Below are 17,994 nucleotides of genomic sequence, written 5' to 3' on the forward strand. Positions count from 1 at the left end.
CCCCCCCCCCCCCCCCCAAGTCCTGGACCTTTCATTTACTAAAAATAAATAAAATTGTTTTTTATAATTTTATTTAAAAAAAAAAAGGAGAGAGAAAAGAGTTAATATTTTGGGTCAAAGTTGCAGGGTTTGACTCTGCCACAAATTTTAATAGGACCCTCTCACCGTAGTGTTCTTCCTTTTCATTTCGTTATTCCTTTTCTAATCCCCTACGCTCACCTGCATGGCTTTACAAATGCACCCTCCAAATCTCACCCTTCGATTGCATTACTTCATCAACTCATCCAGCGGTTGGGATTTGGGGGTAGAATTCGAAATTGCAAAAGCTGGGGGGCAAGAATGATAAATAATGTATACTATTGGGAATGGAGAAAGACAATGATGAACTTGTGGTGATGAGATTGAGATCGTGGGGAGATCCTTTTGGGTATCTAAAACAACAACGACAATTATAATACAAATCCCCTTTTAAGGTTAATATTAAATTATATATATATATATATATTTTTTTTTTAAATTTTAAGATACGATAATACAATATGGTCCCTTCAATCTAAGCATGCAATGCAAAACTCCCTTTTCAGCCTTTCCATAATTAAATATTATGCAAAAAAATAAAATAAAATAACCCTATCTCTTGATTTTTTTTTTTTTTTTTTTTAGTATTATATGTTTATTAATTACTCGGGTTTCTATGACTTAAAAACTCAAAGTGTCATGTTTTGTTTTAGTTTGAGTTGACTTGGTTAGTTCATGGGTTGACATCTTTTGGTCGAGTCAATCCGACCATTCCAAAAATAGGGTTATAACAAAACTAAATCTGATTTTTCAGGTTTAAGTAACTAATAAGATCAATTCGAAATTTCTAAATTGGTTTAAGAGATTAACCCAATTCAATCCGTATATATTTTTAGTTGATTAATTATGACGAGAAAAATTAGTAATTAATTGTATGTGTGTGTGTAGAATCATCCTCATCGGGTACGGAGTCGAGTGAGAAGAAAGAGAAGGCGGAGGCAAAGAGGAGGAAAATGGAAGATAATATTGAGAGAAGCGCTGCAATGTTGGCTCAAACGCTGCGGAGCTGCGAGGAGCAAAGGGAGATCCGACACCAAGAGGTTATGGAGGTTCAAAAACGTTGCCTTCAAATCGAAGAAGCGCGCAACCACATTCACCGCCAAGGCATTAGCGACATGGTGGCTGCCATCGCCAACCTCTCGGCTGGTATGAATACTCCTTATTCCTATTGCCATGCATGGGCATGCAAGCGTTTTTGTTTACAAAATAAGATTGTGAGTACAGAAATAGATGATAGAGAAAGAAGAAGGTCGGAAGGATATGAATGTTCATACAATGGAGAAGAGGTGAGAATGTTGAAACAACAAAATGAAGCAATGCAAGCTGAGGTTATGAATGTGAAGACTGAGCTTTCCCAACTTAGAGACCAAATGCCATCACTCATGCAAACCATGATGCACAATATGCTCCACAACATCCCTCCTCCTCCTCCTCCTTCCATGGTACTCTCTCTCTCTCTCTATTCATTCATATAATCACGATCCTAAAACCTAATACTATAGAGATCATCATGTTAATTGTGTTTTATGGTATGGATAGAGATAAAGTGGATGTAACCGCTCAAGCCCACCGCTAGTAGATATTGTCTTCTTTGGACTTTCCCTATCGGGCTTACCCTCAAGGTTTTTAAAAACACGTCTACTCGACAGAGGTTTTCACACCCTTATAAAGAATATTTCGTTACCCTCTCCAATCTATGTGGTATCTCACAATCCACCCCCTTTAGAGCCCAACATTCTCGCTAACACTCTGGTGTCTGGCTCTGATACTATTTGTAACAGCCCAAGCCCACTGATAGCAAATATTGTTCTCTTTGGGTTTTCTCTTTCGGGCTTACTCAAGGTTTTTAAAACGAGTTTGATAGGAAGAGTTTTCCACACCCCTTATAAAGAATGTTTCGTTCTCCTCTCTTTGGGTTTTCTCTTTCGGGCTTACTCAAGGTTTTTAAAACGAGTTTGATAGGAAGAATTTTCCACACCCCTTATAAAGAATGTTTCGTTCTCCTCTCTTTGGGTTTTCTCTTTCGGGCTTACTCAAGGTTTTTAAAACGAGTTTGATAGGAAGAATTTTCCACACCCCTTATAAAGAATGTTTCGTTCTCCTCTCTTTGGGTTTTCTCTTTCGGGCTTACTCAAGGTTTTTAAAACGAGTTTGATAGGAAGAATTTTCCACACCCCTTATAAAGAATGTTTCATTCTCCTCTTCAATCTATGTGGTATCTCACAATCTACCTTCCTTCAGAGCTCAACATCCTAGCTAGCACACTGTCTGGTGTCTGGCTCTAATATCATTTGTAATAATCCAAGCCCACCGAGATATTGTCCTCTTTGGGTTTTCTCTTTCGGATTTACTCAAACTTTTTAAAACGTGTTTGCTAGGGAGAGTTTTTCACACCCTTATAAAGGGTGTTTCTTTCTCCTCTTTAATTGATGTGGGATTTCAGAGTACTCATTCTTAGGATTAAATTTGATAAAATTATTGACTTTTAGAGTCGTAATTAAAGTGATAATGCATGTTTTGATCAGTAATATATGATTTGGTATATATTTTTGCTTGTTTTGATGTGCATAGGACCCATCTGGATCAGGAGGAGATGCTTAGAAAGGATTCTCGACCGTTCACGATTGATTATTAATTTAAATAAAATTATTTTAGTAGAATTTATTATTGTTTCATGTGGAATTTAATGATTTTGTAAAACTTATTTAATATAATTTATTATTATTAATTTTTTGAGTGAATCCTTTAATTAATTCAGTTTGGTATCTTATACATAAAATCTAGAATGGCCTCATGACGAGATTCTAAACCATGTCGGTCAGTTTGTAAGACACTTCCCTAATAGGTCAGATATACAAACCATCATATAGTTTATCAATCAAAATCGAAGGATCCTAATGGTTGATTATTCGAAGCATATAGTGTGTAATATACTCACCAAAAATCATTTTCATCCATCACTCTTTAGTGACCATTGGTGGCCGGTTACCCAATACACAAGTGTAACTCTTATCATGGAAATAATTATTAGCAATTATCTCACGTGAACATTAGAAGCTGGTTATGTAATACACTAAGTATTGTAAGTAAATTACTCCCAATTGTTCACTCATTTGATAACCAGAGTCATTTTTTGATAAATGATCACTATGAGTCAGGCTCAATAAAAGTTGATCAATCATTTTTTCTGTCGTTAAGGTGGAGAATTGAACAAAGAATTCTCTTTCTTTATCATCAATCGAATCACTATTCGAGACCCAGATCCGTATTTATTTATAAACTCTCTCATCAATCGAATCACTGTTCAATCGAATCACCCCTCACTATCATCAATCGAATTGTTGTTCAATCATCTTTATCATCGATCGAATTACTGCTCAATAAACTTTCGACTATTACCCTTTTACTATCATCAATCGAATCACTGTTCAATCATTTTTTTCTGTCGTTAAGGTGGAGAAATGAACAAAAAATTCTCTTTCTTTATCATCAATCGAATCACTGTTCGAGACCCAGATCAGTATTTATTTATAAACTCTCTCGGTGGAGGAGTAATAGTCGAAATAGCTATTTATGATACTATGCAAGTTGTGAAACCAGATCACTATGTAATTCAATAATTATAAAATAAATATATACATTAGCAAACTATTTATTGTTCCTAATCAATATAACATGATAGCAAACAACATAGAATCATACAAGAATATGCATATCCAACTGTATGGTTTACCAATTCCAACTTATTGGCCTAACTATCGTGGATCGAGTATCAACAATTCAACTCAACTCTACCCAAAAATCATGTGATTAGTAACCGTGTTAGACACTATCCTATATTAAAAATGTGGGTAACCATGAGCACTACATCACAATTAAAGTTAAAATCGACATATAATGATGAGGTAATGTGTGATTGGCCAAATTCGTAAAAAAAATCGATAGAAACACTAGAGAAAAATGAATATGGATTGAAGAAATCTGTCTGAGAAAAAAACAATTGAATCAAGCCAAAACAATCGAAGAAAAAAACTAAATCGAGTTGGAGCCGGTGTAAGACAATTGAAACGAGCTAGAAATAGATGGTGGTTCACCCATTTCTAGCGTCAATGAAAAACCAAGCATGCATTGATCGATGAAGAACCACTGCATATTGGCTGAGGCTGATGCAGAATTGATCCACTATGTGTTCATTATTTCTCGTGCTAATGGTTGTCACCATCGCTCGAGGGATGATATGAAAGCCGTAACTAGTTGGATATAAGAACCCAAACTAATTTGAGTTGGAGCCGGTGTAAGACAATTGAAACGAGCTAGAAATAGATGGTGGTTCACCCATTTCTAGCGTCAATGAAGAACCAAGCATGAATCGATCGATGAAGAACCACTGCATATTGGCTGAGGTTGAGGCAGAATTGATCCACTGTGTGTTCATTATTTCTCGTGCTAGTGGGTGTCACCATCGCTCGAGGGATGATATGAAAACCATAGCTAGTTGGATATAAGAACCCGATTTTGATGGTTTTGAAATTTGATCCGGACCAAAAAAATGTTTGATTAATCCACCCCACCTAAATGGTGTGAAAATTATCTTATTTATAATCAAATAAATTACAAGGATATGAAAATAGTAATAAATGGAAATAACAATAAATGGAAAGATACCTATGATAATAAGGCAAATATTAGATATTTTATAATAAAATATCAAATATAATATATATGGTAAACTATAATTTATTACTAAATATCCTTAACAGGTACCCATGGTTCACTTTGAGCTCTAGGAAGTTAGGCCTAGTCTCCAATGCTATCTAAGCATCTGGCATGCCTCGAAGTTTCGAGCAGTACTTTAGCTACTCATGAATCTGCTCTGAGTTTAGAGATGGTGGTTCACCCATTTCTAGCGTCGTAGGTCTTTTGAGGGGCAATTCTCATCTCTAGGATGAACTCTTTTTTCTGTTCTTAGATTAGGTAGTTTGCTTTGTCTGAGTAGTGTGAAACTAGTTCTCCCTGTGCTTGTCGACTACTAAGATTATCCTCATAATCCCACGTTCCCTCTCAGGATGGATCTGTTGTGTAGGGTAATCTAACTGAACTATCGGTCATACAATCCTAAATGGCCTAGGCCTGCTTCAATAGTACTGGTACTGGAATGAAAAGGGAAGTTGACACTATTCCAACTTCTAACATTGTGGAATATGTCTCTTATAAGAAACTCGAAAGATCAGAGGAAGTGGGAGAAATCTCACCATCTATTCAAGAATGAAATTTGCTATTATACACTAGAATACACTAAAAACAAGTAAAAATAGCCTATTCCTAATAACTTGGTAACTAAATCAAATTTAAATCAAATAAAGAGACATTCCTCAACTTATGTTAGTTAAATCTGAAATAACACAACCTAACCATTCCTCCTTTAAACTTAACACAAAAGATGAACAAAGTATGCTCATAGTCACACTGCTCAAAACCTTCCTTCATGAAATAGGCTTTTATACAACTGTACCAAGCACGTGGAGCTTGTTAAGCCCATAGGTGTCTTCTTTAACTTGTAAATCTTCTTCTGCTCATGTTCCTTTTGCACATATCCACACGGTTGCTCCACAAAGACTTTTTCATTCAAATCACCATATAGAAATGCAGATTTCACGTCGAGATGATAGATGGACCAACTTCTTTGAGCTGCAAGTGCTACCACCAAACGAATTGTCTCCATACGTACAACAGGTGCAAATACTTCAGTATAGTCTATCCCATGTTGTTGAGTATGCCCCTTTGCTACAAGCCTAGCCTTCTATTTGTCTACTTCCCAATTTTCATTGAATTTCGTCTTAAAAATCTATTTTACTCTAGCCTTCTTCTTATCGTTCGATAACCCCATCAATTCTCATGTGTCATTTCTGTTTATTGCTCCCATTTTCAGATCCATGGCTTGCCAAAATTTCTCACTCTTCCATGCGTCTTCAAAGTAGTGGTAAACATGGCCAAGTGAGTTTCATTACCTTCTTCAGAAAGATCTTCTCTTGTTGCATAGCCTCTCATCCAGACTGGTGGTCTCCTATTCCTCTCCTTATTCGAGCTAGGAGAGCTTGCTTCAGCTAAAGAGCTAGAGGAAATATTCCTTTGCAGTATTTTCCTCTGTAGCTTCTATATTAGATTCGCTCCCTTCTTCATTTTCATCAAACACATCTGCTTCCTCCTCTCGATCACCCCTAGATTCTTCGTAGGTCTTATCCCAGTTCCAACTCTTATCTTCTTCGAATAAAACATCCCTACTTATTATGATCCTTTGTGAAGTTGGATCATAGAGTTTGTAAGTCTATGACTCTTCACTAACTTCAACTCAAAGTCTTATCATTCAACTTAGTTATTTTATTCTTTTATTGCCGGGCACATGAACATGAGAGATACATCCAAAAACTCTAAAATACTCAACTGAAGGTTTGAGTCCGCTCCAAGCTTATTGTGGAGTTTTATTTTTGATAGCCTTGGACTTCGATTCAGTACATGCACAGTCCATTTGACTGCTTCAGGCGAGAAACTTTTTAGAATTTTCTTTTCTGAAATCATACTACGAACCATATTTATAATAGTTCTATTTTTTTCGTTCTGCAACTTCGTTCTATTGTGGCGTGTATGCAGCTGTTAGTTGTCTTTGTATACCATTTACATCACAAAAATTGGTGAATTCTTGTCATGTAAACTCTCCTCTTTGATCAATTCGCAACGCTTTAATAAATGACTTTGTTTCCTTCTCAACATGAATCTTAAAATTTTTAAATACACCTACGGCTTTTTATTTTTCTATTAAAAAATAAACTCATGTTTTTCTACTAAAGTCATTTGTGAAAGTAATCAAATATCTTTTCTTGCTGTTTGAGATGAGTTTGATCGGTCCACAAATATCAACATGCACCAATTGAAAAATTTGTGAAGCTCGTCATGTGCTCCTTTTTGGAAACGATGCCTTTGTTGCTTACCCACCAGACAATTTTTACTTAGTCTCGATGGACACTTGAGGTGTGGTAAACCATCCACGATCTTCTTTTACTGAAGAGTCTTTAATCCCTTAAAGCCCAAATGTCCATATCTACATTGCCAAAGTTGCTCAATATCTTCTGTGATTGTATTGAAACGTGGATGCTACAGGCTGAGATATAGCATGCAGTACGAACATTCGATTCGAAGACATCTTTGTCTCCATGATTAAGCCTCTCTCGGGATGAAACACCTTGCACGTTCCATTTTGAAACAAAATGGTAAGCCCCTTTGCTTGCAATTTTCCAATGCTCAACAAATTGTTCTTCAGCTCCGACACATAGAACACTCATGTGATTATCTCTATGATTTCATTCACTTGCACCGGTACATTACCTTATCCTGTTACAACCATGCTTGAGTTGTTGCCCAGTTTCACTGAATCTCTGAAACTTCCATCAAAGTCTGAAAAATATTCCTTCTTCCCACACATATGATTGCTACATCTCGAGTCAAGGAACCACACATCTTCTCTATTGGTTTTATCTCTTCTTGAGTCTTTGCATAGTTTGCCTCCTTCTTCTTGCTTTGACATTCCCATTGAAAATGTCCTAGCTTGTGACAATTATAGCACTCCACTGTGGCCCTATTGAAGTTTGTCTGCCTCGTCCACTTCCTCTGCCTCTAAAACTTCTACGACCTTGACCCCTTCCTCCAGATTGTTCACCATGAGTGATCTTCAAAGTGTGTTCTTCTTCAACATGAGAACTCATGCGTTGTTCATGCATAAGCAGGCTGCTTTGCAACTCATCAATGGTTAAGATGGTTGTATCCTTGGACTCCTCGATGGAACACACAATATAATCAAACTTGGGAGTCATAGATCTCAGAATCTTTTCAACTACTTCAACATCTCCTTTGTTCTCACTATTTAGTTTCATCTTGTTGGCTATGCTAAGGATCCGAGTAAAATACTCATACACAAATTCTCCTACCTTCATGTGAAGCATTTCAAACTCCTTCTGTAGAGCTTGCAAGTGTGCACACTTTACCCGTGTCGAACCTTGATATTTCTACTTCATAGAATCCTATATGTTTTTGTTGTATCCTTGTTGAGGATTGTCTCCAAGATCGAACAATCTAGTGCTTGAAATAAATAATTATTTGCTTTAAAATATTTCAACTTCTGATCTTCAATGTGCTTCTTCTAGGCATCTGTGAAAACGATGTCTTCTGTTGCTGCAGGAATCCCATTCTCCACCAAACCCTAGTACTCCTTTGACCGCAAAAAGTTTTCCATGCACATTGCCCAATGATCATAGTACCTATCAAATTTTGGAATTGCAGACTGCACAAATGAACTCTCCATTGACATACTTTTATTATGACACATGTATGAACTCTTCATTGACATACTTTTATTATGACACACGTAGAAGATTGGTGCTTCTTGCTCTGATACCAAATGTTCAGAAATGAGAAAGATCAAAAGAATTGAGAGAAATCTAGCCATCTATTGAAGAATGAAATTGGCTATTATATAGCGTTATATAATACACTGAAAACAAGGAAAAACAGCTCTAACAAATCCTATTCCTAGTAACATGGTAACACTAAATCTGGTATGCTAAATCAAATCTAAATCAAATAAACAAATATCCTTATACATGTAGCTAAATATGGAATTACAAAACCTAATAGTCTCTACAAAATATATTGGGAAGTATCCTCTCTTATGGCATACAATATGCATGAGGTCCAATAATTTCAACTCATAGTAGTACATGGTTATGATGCACATCATAATTCCATTCAAAGAACTATCGACCATCCCGAAGTTGAATTTGACCTTGTTTAAGGTAATTAAGGTCAATATAAGGTTAAATTTCTTGATTTAAGTTCAATTGAGTTAAAAAATATCGAGTTACTAACGAAACGGGATGGACTGTCTAATAAAAAATGACAACTGACGATATTTGGAGGATTTCGAGGAACGGAAAGCAAACGTACTTGAACTGAGAGAATACGTCAGCTAAGGCCAACCAAGTAAGTGTCCTCAATTTTGTTATAATTGTATGCTAAATGATGACATGTGTTCGTGGCTTTGCACGTGTTATGCAAACTGTTATGAAATGATATGTGTATGAGATAATACGTGAATATTATGTTGTATTTGATGAATTGATATGTCTATGATATGATATATTGAAGACATGCTCGGGTTATGTTATGGGACTGTTATGATGTGCACATGATGTGAATTGTTACATCTGAAAGCATAAAAATGTTATGATATGACATATGTGCAACATGAATGATATGTGATATGATTGACATGCAAATGAGAAATTGGCATGAAATACAACCCTTATACAGGCATGGAAGATATGATATGAAGGAAGACACTAGCGGAGTTGTAGTATATGATAATGAAAATGGAAAAGTGTTGGGATCTCATGCATTATTGTTTGTTCATGCATTAGGGATACCCTTCTCCTTTTACAATAGTACGGACACGTACGCTACGAAGTAGGGAGACAATCATTATGTTTACCATAATTCTTCCATGACGGTCGATATTCCTAACGGGTGTCCGACATCAATAGTTACCAGAAAATGCTCGTCCGACCAAAAAAGGGCTTAAGAGGTGTGCGAACCGACTGATGGGCACATACTCACACGTGTGGTTCATGTATAGAAAATTAAGTACACATCCACTTGCCTACTTAGGATAACTACAGTAAAAAAATAGATTGTTATGATAGGTCTCTCATGAATTGTATGTGTTTGCATTTAACTTCGATATTGGAGTTGTTTACTGAGTATGTCTTAAAATACTGTGGGGGGACATTGAACGAAGACCTCTAGGAAGTTTTCGCGTTTATTCATGTATTTAATGAAAAACATGTAATTTTTTTTTGAGTTTAGCTCTCTAGAACACCTACTTCAAATTCACTCCGGTCCTCAACTAACTTTTAATCATTGCTTAAAAACATGTAACAATTAGATTGAGTACAAAACTGAGTAAGTAGCTACGTGTAGATTCTTAATCGTGTTCGTATTGGAAGCTAGGGTTCTATCTTCTAAAACATTAACAAAGGCATAGTATGGTTTCTATTCTAAGAACCTTGGTCATAAGTCATGAGTTCTTAAGTTCATAAGGTTTGGTTAGTGTGGTGCCTAGCCCTACTGTATACACTTGTATGATCTCTCGTCTTTAAATGAGCTTAAGGAGAGTGGATCCTATCATACTATTCACTTCCATTACATACACCATACATAACATTAGTCTTCGATCCTAAAACACTCCACCCAGAAGACCTACGTCACATGGGTAGTAAACAATAGGAACTTGAGCATAAAACCTATGTTTGAGATTCATACTAAGATTCAGAATCTGGATTTGGCACATGTTTGAGATTCATACTAAGATTCAGAACTGAATTTTCTCCTTTCCAAACGTGGCCTTCAAATCTTGAATTGGGAGAACATGATCCATCCACTTTCAGTTCTTGAATCCTTGACAAAACTGGTTGGAACTCATCTTATAAAGGTGTAGGAAGTGATTGAGTCCAGTGGACCTCTTAATTTTGGCCAAACTCCAGACTTTAATACCTAAAAAAGAAATCTTACAACTTACAGTTTTAAAAGATATTGTCCACTTTAGCCATTACGTATCACCGTCAATCTTACAGTTTTAAAACGCGTATGCTAGGAAGAGCTTTCCACATCCTAGCAATAAATGCTTCATTCCCGTCTCCAGCCGATGTGGGGTCTCACACCAAATCTCTGCTTTACAACTATTTTTCCAAAATCTAGCTTTTAAAGCTTTCAAAATTTTCCTTTTCAAATAGTATCTTATTATTTTTCTAAAATCTTTCAAAAAATGTATTAAGGTAGATGATTAATTTTTTCCCAAAACGATAAGATGTTTTTTTCTTCTTCGTTCTAGCCATGTTTTCATTAATTGTATCACGTTTAAACGGATTATTTTTATATCTAAACCTCATACCTATGTGTAATCATTACAGTTACAAAATAGTCATACATTTTTCTTTTGATTCTCTGCTCTTAAAGAATCTAGTGATGTATATAAAGTCGGAGTATATGAAAATGACATCACTTACGTGTGAAATTGATGTGTATCCAATGAAACTTCGAGAGTAAGAAAGTAATACTCGCTTAATGGTTTTCGTGTGCACGAAAGTGATGCATATGGATTTATGTATATGAAAGTAAAGAATTGGAATTCAAAGCACGTTTTAGGTCCTATTGCAATTATGATAGTTATGTTGGTATGTATTTGCATTTTTCGACTCCAACAATAAAATTACTTATTAAATATTTTAAATATCCAAACATTTTTCAATAAATATATATATTTAAAATATCCATAAATTACGTAATGTTTTTAAAATGTGGTAATAACGACAATAATATTTTTAAATTAAAAAAAGTTGACAAAATTTAATAATATTTTTATTAATTTAAGGTTAAAAAATATATTTTTTAATAATAAGAAAGAATTAAAAAAAAAAAAAAAAATTGAATGGTATTTTGGGGGTGTGGCAGAGTACCACGGACTAAATATGAGAGATGGCAGTGTTTTAGCAGAGTCNGTGGCAAGGACTGGTCAAAGCTTGTCAATTCCACTTTGACCACAATCTCCCCTGGGCCCCACCTCTTCTTTTTCCTTTCTTCCCATTTTACCCCTCCCCCGCCCCCACCATTTTCCCTCATCTCCTGTCTCCACCTGACAGACTGACACTTCCCTTTTTCTTTTCTTTTTCTTTCTTTTTTATTTTTTTCTATCTTTCTGAAATTACCCTTTTAACCTCTGCATTTCCCTTTTTCTTTTTCTTTTTTTTTTTTTTTTTTTTTTTTTACAGCCTTTTCTCACCGACCATCCGAAACTCTGTTTTATTCTTCCCCCCAATTTATCGTCTTCTTTTTATCGTTTCCCAAAATATCGCCAAAACTGAGTAATGGTAATATTTTACTTTTTACTTTCACGGCTGAATATGTTGCCGTGGTAACTAACAGCCTGTCACCACTTGCTTTCTCAACTTTTTTTTTTTTTTTTTTTTTTTTACAGCCTTTTCTCACCGACCATCCGAAACTCTGTTTTATTCTTCCCCCCAATTTATCGTCTTCTTTTTATCGTTTCCCAAAATATCGCCAAAACTGAGTAATGGTAATATTTTACTTTTTACTTTCACGGCTGAATATGTTGCCGTGGTAACTAACAGCCTGTCACCACTTGCTTTCTCAACTTTTTTTTTTTTTTTTTTTTAATTAATAAACTATTTTTATATTTACAAAAACATCCTTTTCAAAAGTTTACAAAATTAAGAAATAAAAATAAATAAAAACTACTCTATTTCAAAAATTCTCAACGATTAAAATCTAACTATCAGCTAATTTAGGGAATGATCATCAGTTTATAATAAAAAAAAATACAGTCTCTATTGTTATAAGGCATTTTGGGAAGCCCAAAGCGAAACCATGAGAATCGTGGTATCAAAGCCATGAGAGATTATGCTCAAAATGGATATCATCATACGATTGTGGAGAATCGTATATTTACATAAAAGGTAAAATAATAAGATAAGACATATCTGATGTCTCGTTTAAAATAGGTAAATATACAACATTAAAATATATAAAAAAAAAAAACATGAATTTAAACATGATATCTAAGCCATCTTCGAGCTTATATGTAAGGATCATCTCAGCCATCGGCTCGTATATTAAGTTTGATAAGATAAGGAATCACTACAAGGAGAGTAAGATTCAGATTACCTTGTTGATCGAATATCTCAAGGCAAGAACATTGTTTGAGATTCGAATCACTCCACAAGCAAGATCGATCATGTCTTAGCTTGAATGATTCTTGTTGATCAAATATCTCAAACACTTGTTTAAGATTCGAATCACTCCACAAGCAAGATTGATCATGTCGAGCTTGAATGATTCTACATGCAACCTAAACTACATAAAATTGTAAAAAAATTTAGCCATTGGCTAAAGAAATCACAAATGCTCCTTTTATATATATTTTTCGAGTCTACTTACAAATAAACATACATGACTTTATATAGTCTCAAAATGAAATTATTAAAGGCATTCCAAGAGTTCTTACCTTCATACTTCATGGCCATAATTAACCAAAGTATGAATCATAATTAACATTATGTAATTGTAACCTAAAGTAAATAAAAATTATAACAATCAAATTTCATTTTTCTTCAATGTGGCATAAATTGAAACATCTTTTGATAATTTTAACAACCCTTTCTTCACATATTCGTTAAAGTATATTGTATGATTGATGTCTTTTGGTTCATATCAAAGTTTCTAAGTGGTCTTAAATAACTAATGGCTTCATGGTCATGCATAATCATGGGTCCAACTTAGAACTTAGTGCGTTGGTTAAGTGGTTTCGCGGGAATTAGTAGACTAGTGGACAAAGTGCCACCACTAACCTATCATATGTCTACTTATGGAGTGCATGTGTGGCCTCTCACACTAGAGGCAAAAGTACCACTTCGAGTCCGTTGGGTAAACCTCTAGGGGTTTCCACATCGTACGTATAAAAATGGTGTAATTTTTCAATCTACTGCCAAATGATATAGTTATTAGGTGGGCTACAATAAAATAGGATTACGTGCCAGGGTTAGCTAACTCAACCCTCTCATGAATCCAACCAAGTAATCTGCATGTCAGGATAGACCTATAAACGTAAACTAGAGAAACATAGCAATGATAGTCTTGAATCCCAACTTTCTCATAGTTAATCATGCATTCATATCATTTATACAACAATCATGCTTGTCTAGCATATCTAACATGATCCTAACTATTTACGAGTTAAGACTTGATTGAAAAGTTCGTGCAACTACTTACCTATATCGATAATTCCCTTTTTCATGGAAATGGCTCCTAATTGGATCAATATTCTCCCAATTCTTTAAATTAATCCAACAATATTTAATTTTTTAGGCTAGTATTGAAAAAGGGTTTAAGGATAGGCAAATGAGGTCGAGCAGAATGAAACAAACCAAGTTATGTGCCTTCACGTGCTCCCATGCGCTCCCATGCATCTGCACAGCTTCGGCCACGTGCATGTACTCCCACACACATCTCCTTCTTCACTAGGCATGCCTACGATTTCCAGATCTTTTCATTAATTCTCCTTGTGTCCCTCACATGATAACTTATTCTACAAACATTATCTCCTTTCAGCTTCTTTTTTGATTTTGTATTTCTAACGGTTACAAATCTATTGAGCTAAATTTTAAGTTCTTTCTTCCATCATATAACAAGAATTTGAAGCTCAAAATCACGAACTTTTGCAAGATCTTACCTTTTCGTGTTCGCTCAAAAGCTTGATTCTAACTCATCTTTTCTTTAAATTTAGTCTATATAGATGTTGGATGTAGCCATCAACCCTCTGAATGTGAACCATACTTCAATACTTCACATATTTGCATAGCATTGATACTTTGAAAACGTTATGCACCCGGTCGAGTTAGTGGCAATGTCATCCTATTCCCTTGTAATCCAATCCATTCTAAAATCCAAACCTTTTCTCGAGTTGCATCTCTTTTGGGACTCTAAGGCATTAGAACTTTTTTTTTCTTTTGCTCGGCTGCATTAGTAGTAATTCAAGTTCTAACGGTTATCGTTTACCACTTCTTCCAAGAATATTAGGGTTCGACATCTATGACCATATAACACCTCAATAGTGCCATCTATATGTCAGCAAACTCTACCAAGTGTAAATGGGTATCCTAACTACTAATAAAGTCTAACAACCCAATTCTTTAGGTTTCGAATCTTGGACCATAACGAAGAAGAAAAAGACAAAAGAAAATAACATATTATAAAGTACAATAAAATTTTATCCAATTACAAGTCAGTCAGTGCTGTTCGAGTTTATTACAAATGAAAAATAGGTTTGGATACAACTTCAAAACGAAATACAAAAGATACAAAATGCACAAATGACTCACCACCCAAACGACCCTCTCTATGACCGCATAACTCCTGAACACTCTCTGACCTCGGCCGACAATCAGCAACACTTGGAAAAGGGATGAGGAATGGGGTGAGTATAAACATACTTGGTAAGCAACTGACTGTAGGCTCTCATCATATCCATATCGTAGTTAAGTTCACATAGACTTTTCTCTAGACTCTAAAAGTTCGGATTTAGTTCTACAACTATTTGAACTTTTAAGAATGCTTTAAAATTTCGAGTGGATCTCATATCCATTACAAGTCCACTATGAATATGAAGGAGGTTCATCCATTTCTAACGACATGAATCTAATTGTAATACCTCAAGCCTAAAGAAATGTTTAAGGGCACATAAGGAAGTCTAAAGGATCCAAATTTGGCGTGTAGGACAAAAATGTCATTTTTAAAATTTTTAAGCAACTTTCCACCATTTTAATTCCTTATAGACAAGAAATTTTAAGGTACTAAAGGAAATAAAAAGTTCAGAAAATGAAAATTTACCAAAATACCTCTGATGTTCAAGTTAATTACAAAAATACCATTAGATCATAAAATTAGATACGCTACCGTGGTTGCTTACACATAATTGATGAGATCTTTTCATCCAACCATTGGATCTTCACCAAGATTTGATATGTTCTAGAGGGCACACAACTCAATAAATCTACCGGCTAAAATTTAAAATATAGGTCGACAAGCCTTTAATCGAAGAAGATATTTTTAGTAGAATATCTAAAACATTCAACTTCAAATTTATGATGAGTTTGGAGGTTTTAATGTTGGTTTAAACTTCCTCTATAAAGTATGAAGTAGGAGCTTTCATTTGGAACAAGAATCAAGCATTGACATGCCCACAAACTTGAGTTATAAGCGTTTCACTTTTAGGTATTTCTTTCTTGGATTTCTTTTAAATTTGAGAGCTATAGTCTACTATTTCTCTTCAAACTTGTTCCAACACCTTCTAATTAAGATTACCCACAAGAATGGTAAAGAAAGAAAGTGTTGAAAGTCTCCCTAACCTATACGCATAATTCAATTCAATATTGAAAGAACTCGAGAACATCTTGGAGAGCCAATCCAAGGCAGCTATGAGATCCCACATTCGTTGGAGAGGCGAATGAAACATTCCTTATAAGGGTGTAGAAAGCTCTCCCTAGAAGACACATTGTGAAAACTTTGAGAGGAAACCCAAAACGGAAAGCCCAAAGAGGACATCTACTAGTGGTGGGCTTGGAGTGGGCTTGGAGTGTTACAAATGATATCAGAGCAAGACACTTAGTGGTGTGCTAACAAGAACACTAGGCCCTCAAGGGATAGATTGTGAGATCCCACATCAGTTGGAGAGAGGAATGAAACATCTTTTTTTAAGGGTATGGAAACCGCTCCCTAACCAAGGCGTTTTAAAAACCTTGATGGTAAGTCTGAAAGGAAAAGCCCAAAGAGGATAATATAGCGATGGGCTTAGACTGTTACAGCGGTACACAAATTTGTAGTGTGATGCCTATTCCATTTGGCTTCTACACTCTCTCGGATCACTTTTGCAGAAGGTGAAATTTCAAAATATTCAAGAAAGCTCAAGGTTCTTTCGATACAATGACTGATATTCAAAACTAATGCGGTGAAGACATCTCGGGAGGAGATTTTTTTTATGGGCTTTCCAAATTTTAAGTTCAAAATCAAGTCAAGAAAAATCAAGATCGGTCAAGACATCACCTATAAATATGAAGTTCTGATCAATGTTGTTAGACAAGAATGAAGTGTTCAAGATTCCTAAAACTTGAGTTTGAAACTTTTAGACCATCATAGATTTTTACTCTTGGGTTTCTTTTAAATTTGAATTCTATGGTTAACCTTTCTTCATCAAACCAATGCATGCACGTTTAAATGATCTCCTAACAAGTTTGATGAAGGATTTGAGAGACGAGCAAATTTATGACTCCAAACCCATGTCAAACACTTCCTTGGATGATGAATTCCACGAACATTGTTGCAATCCAAACCTATGTCAAGCACTTCCTAAGATCGAGGGTAGTTGAAGAAATCATTATCGGGTCCATTTTAAACAAGATTGAGGATAATCTAAAATTAAGCATATACATATCATCTTACTAGATAAAACAAATATCATTAGCTTCATAGAGATGAGAGGAGAAGAATTAATGAAGATATCGAGTCTTGAGGAGGTCCCTGTCGTGCTGACCAATAAAAGCTAATTTTGCAAAAATAAAAAAAATAAAAAAGTAAGGAGCCGAGAGTTTGGATTTCAAAATTGGAGACACCCACGTAAATTTATTCATCCAAAATGAATTCTTAAGCTTGAGAGAAAGATAAGGAAGAGATATCGTGAAGGAATCAAGACCTGAAAGTGTCTAGAACGTCCCAGCCAATAAGACTTTTTCTAGGCTTATCTCCGACGAGAAACATATTTTTGAGCAAAGTTTTGAGGGCCATAATTTAAGCTATAGTTCATTATGATATGAAATTACTCCCTAACTCTTCTTTGCAATGCCATCTTCAAGTTTCATAAAACAAACAAGGCTAGAAGATCTCTCAAGAGAGCTAGAGGACGCGAGATTTAGGCCTAAACACCCTTTGATTTTCTCAAACTCAACTCAATCCAAACTGATTCTTAAGAAATTGTTGATGGTTCAAAAAACTAGACTTAAAATAGATCACAACAAAAATTTATAGTACTTCAGATACCAAAAAAACTCGAGAAGGAAGGTCCCAAACATCAACTTTGAAGTAGCCATCTTCAACTGAGAAATACCTGTAAGAATCACTTGGGTTTCAATATTAACCTTAAGTTAAGTATGATTTAAAGGAATATGAAAGAAATAAACAAAGAACAATGAGTTAAGGATCTAAACCACGTGTTTTGCTAAAAAATCAAGAAACGTTAAAATAACC

At 35.1% G+C, this 17,994-nt stretch overlaps 1 protein-coding gene and 1 long non-coding RNA gene across 3 annotated transcripts in view; both read left to right on the plus strand.

The window, feature by feature from the left end:
• LOC111492779 (trihelix transcription factor ASR3-like) overlaps positions 1 to 2,775 on the plus strand; it is a 3,620-nt gene extending 845 nt beyond the window's left edge. Inside the window, exons 2-4 of the mRNA XM_023142227.1 lie at positions 967 to 1,224; positions 1,303 to 1,520; positions 2,650 to 2,775. Of these exons, the coding sequence (XP_022997995.1) occupies positions 967 to 1,224; positions 1,303 to 1,520; positions 2,650 to 2,679 (506 nt within the window). The 3' untranslated portion in view covers positions 2,680 to 2,775. The remainder of the gene's footprint in view (positions 1 to 966; positions 1,225 to 1,302; positions 1,521 to 2,649) is intronic.
• LOC111493399 overlaps positions 1 to 17,994 on the plus strand; it is a 631,558-nt gene that overhangs the window by 295,399 nt on the left and 318,165 nt on the right. The window lies entirely within an intron of this gene.

The sequence above is a fragment of the Cucurbita maxima genome, unplaced genomic scaffold (assembly GCF_002738345.1).
Source record: "Cucurbita maxima cultivar Rimu unplaced genomic scaffold, Cmax_1.0 Cma_Scf00001, whole genome shotgun sequence".
Classification (NCBI taxonomy): domain Eukaryota; kingdom Viridiplantae; phylum Streptophyta; class Magnoliopsida; order Cucurbitales; family Cucurbitaceae; genus Cucurbita; species Cucurbita maxima.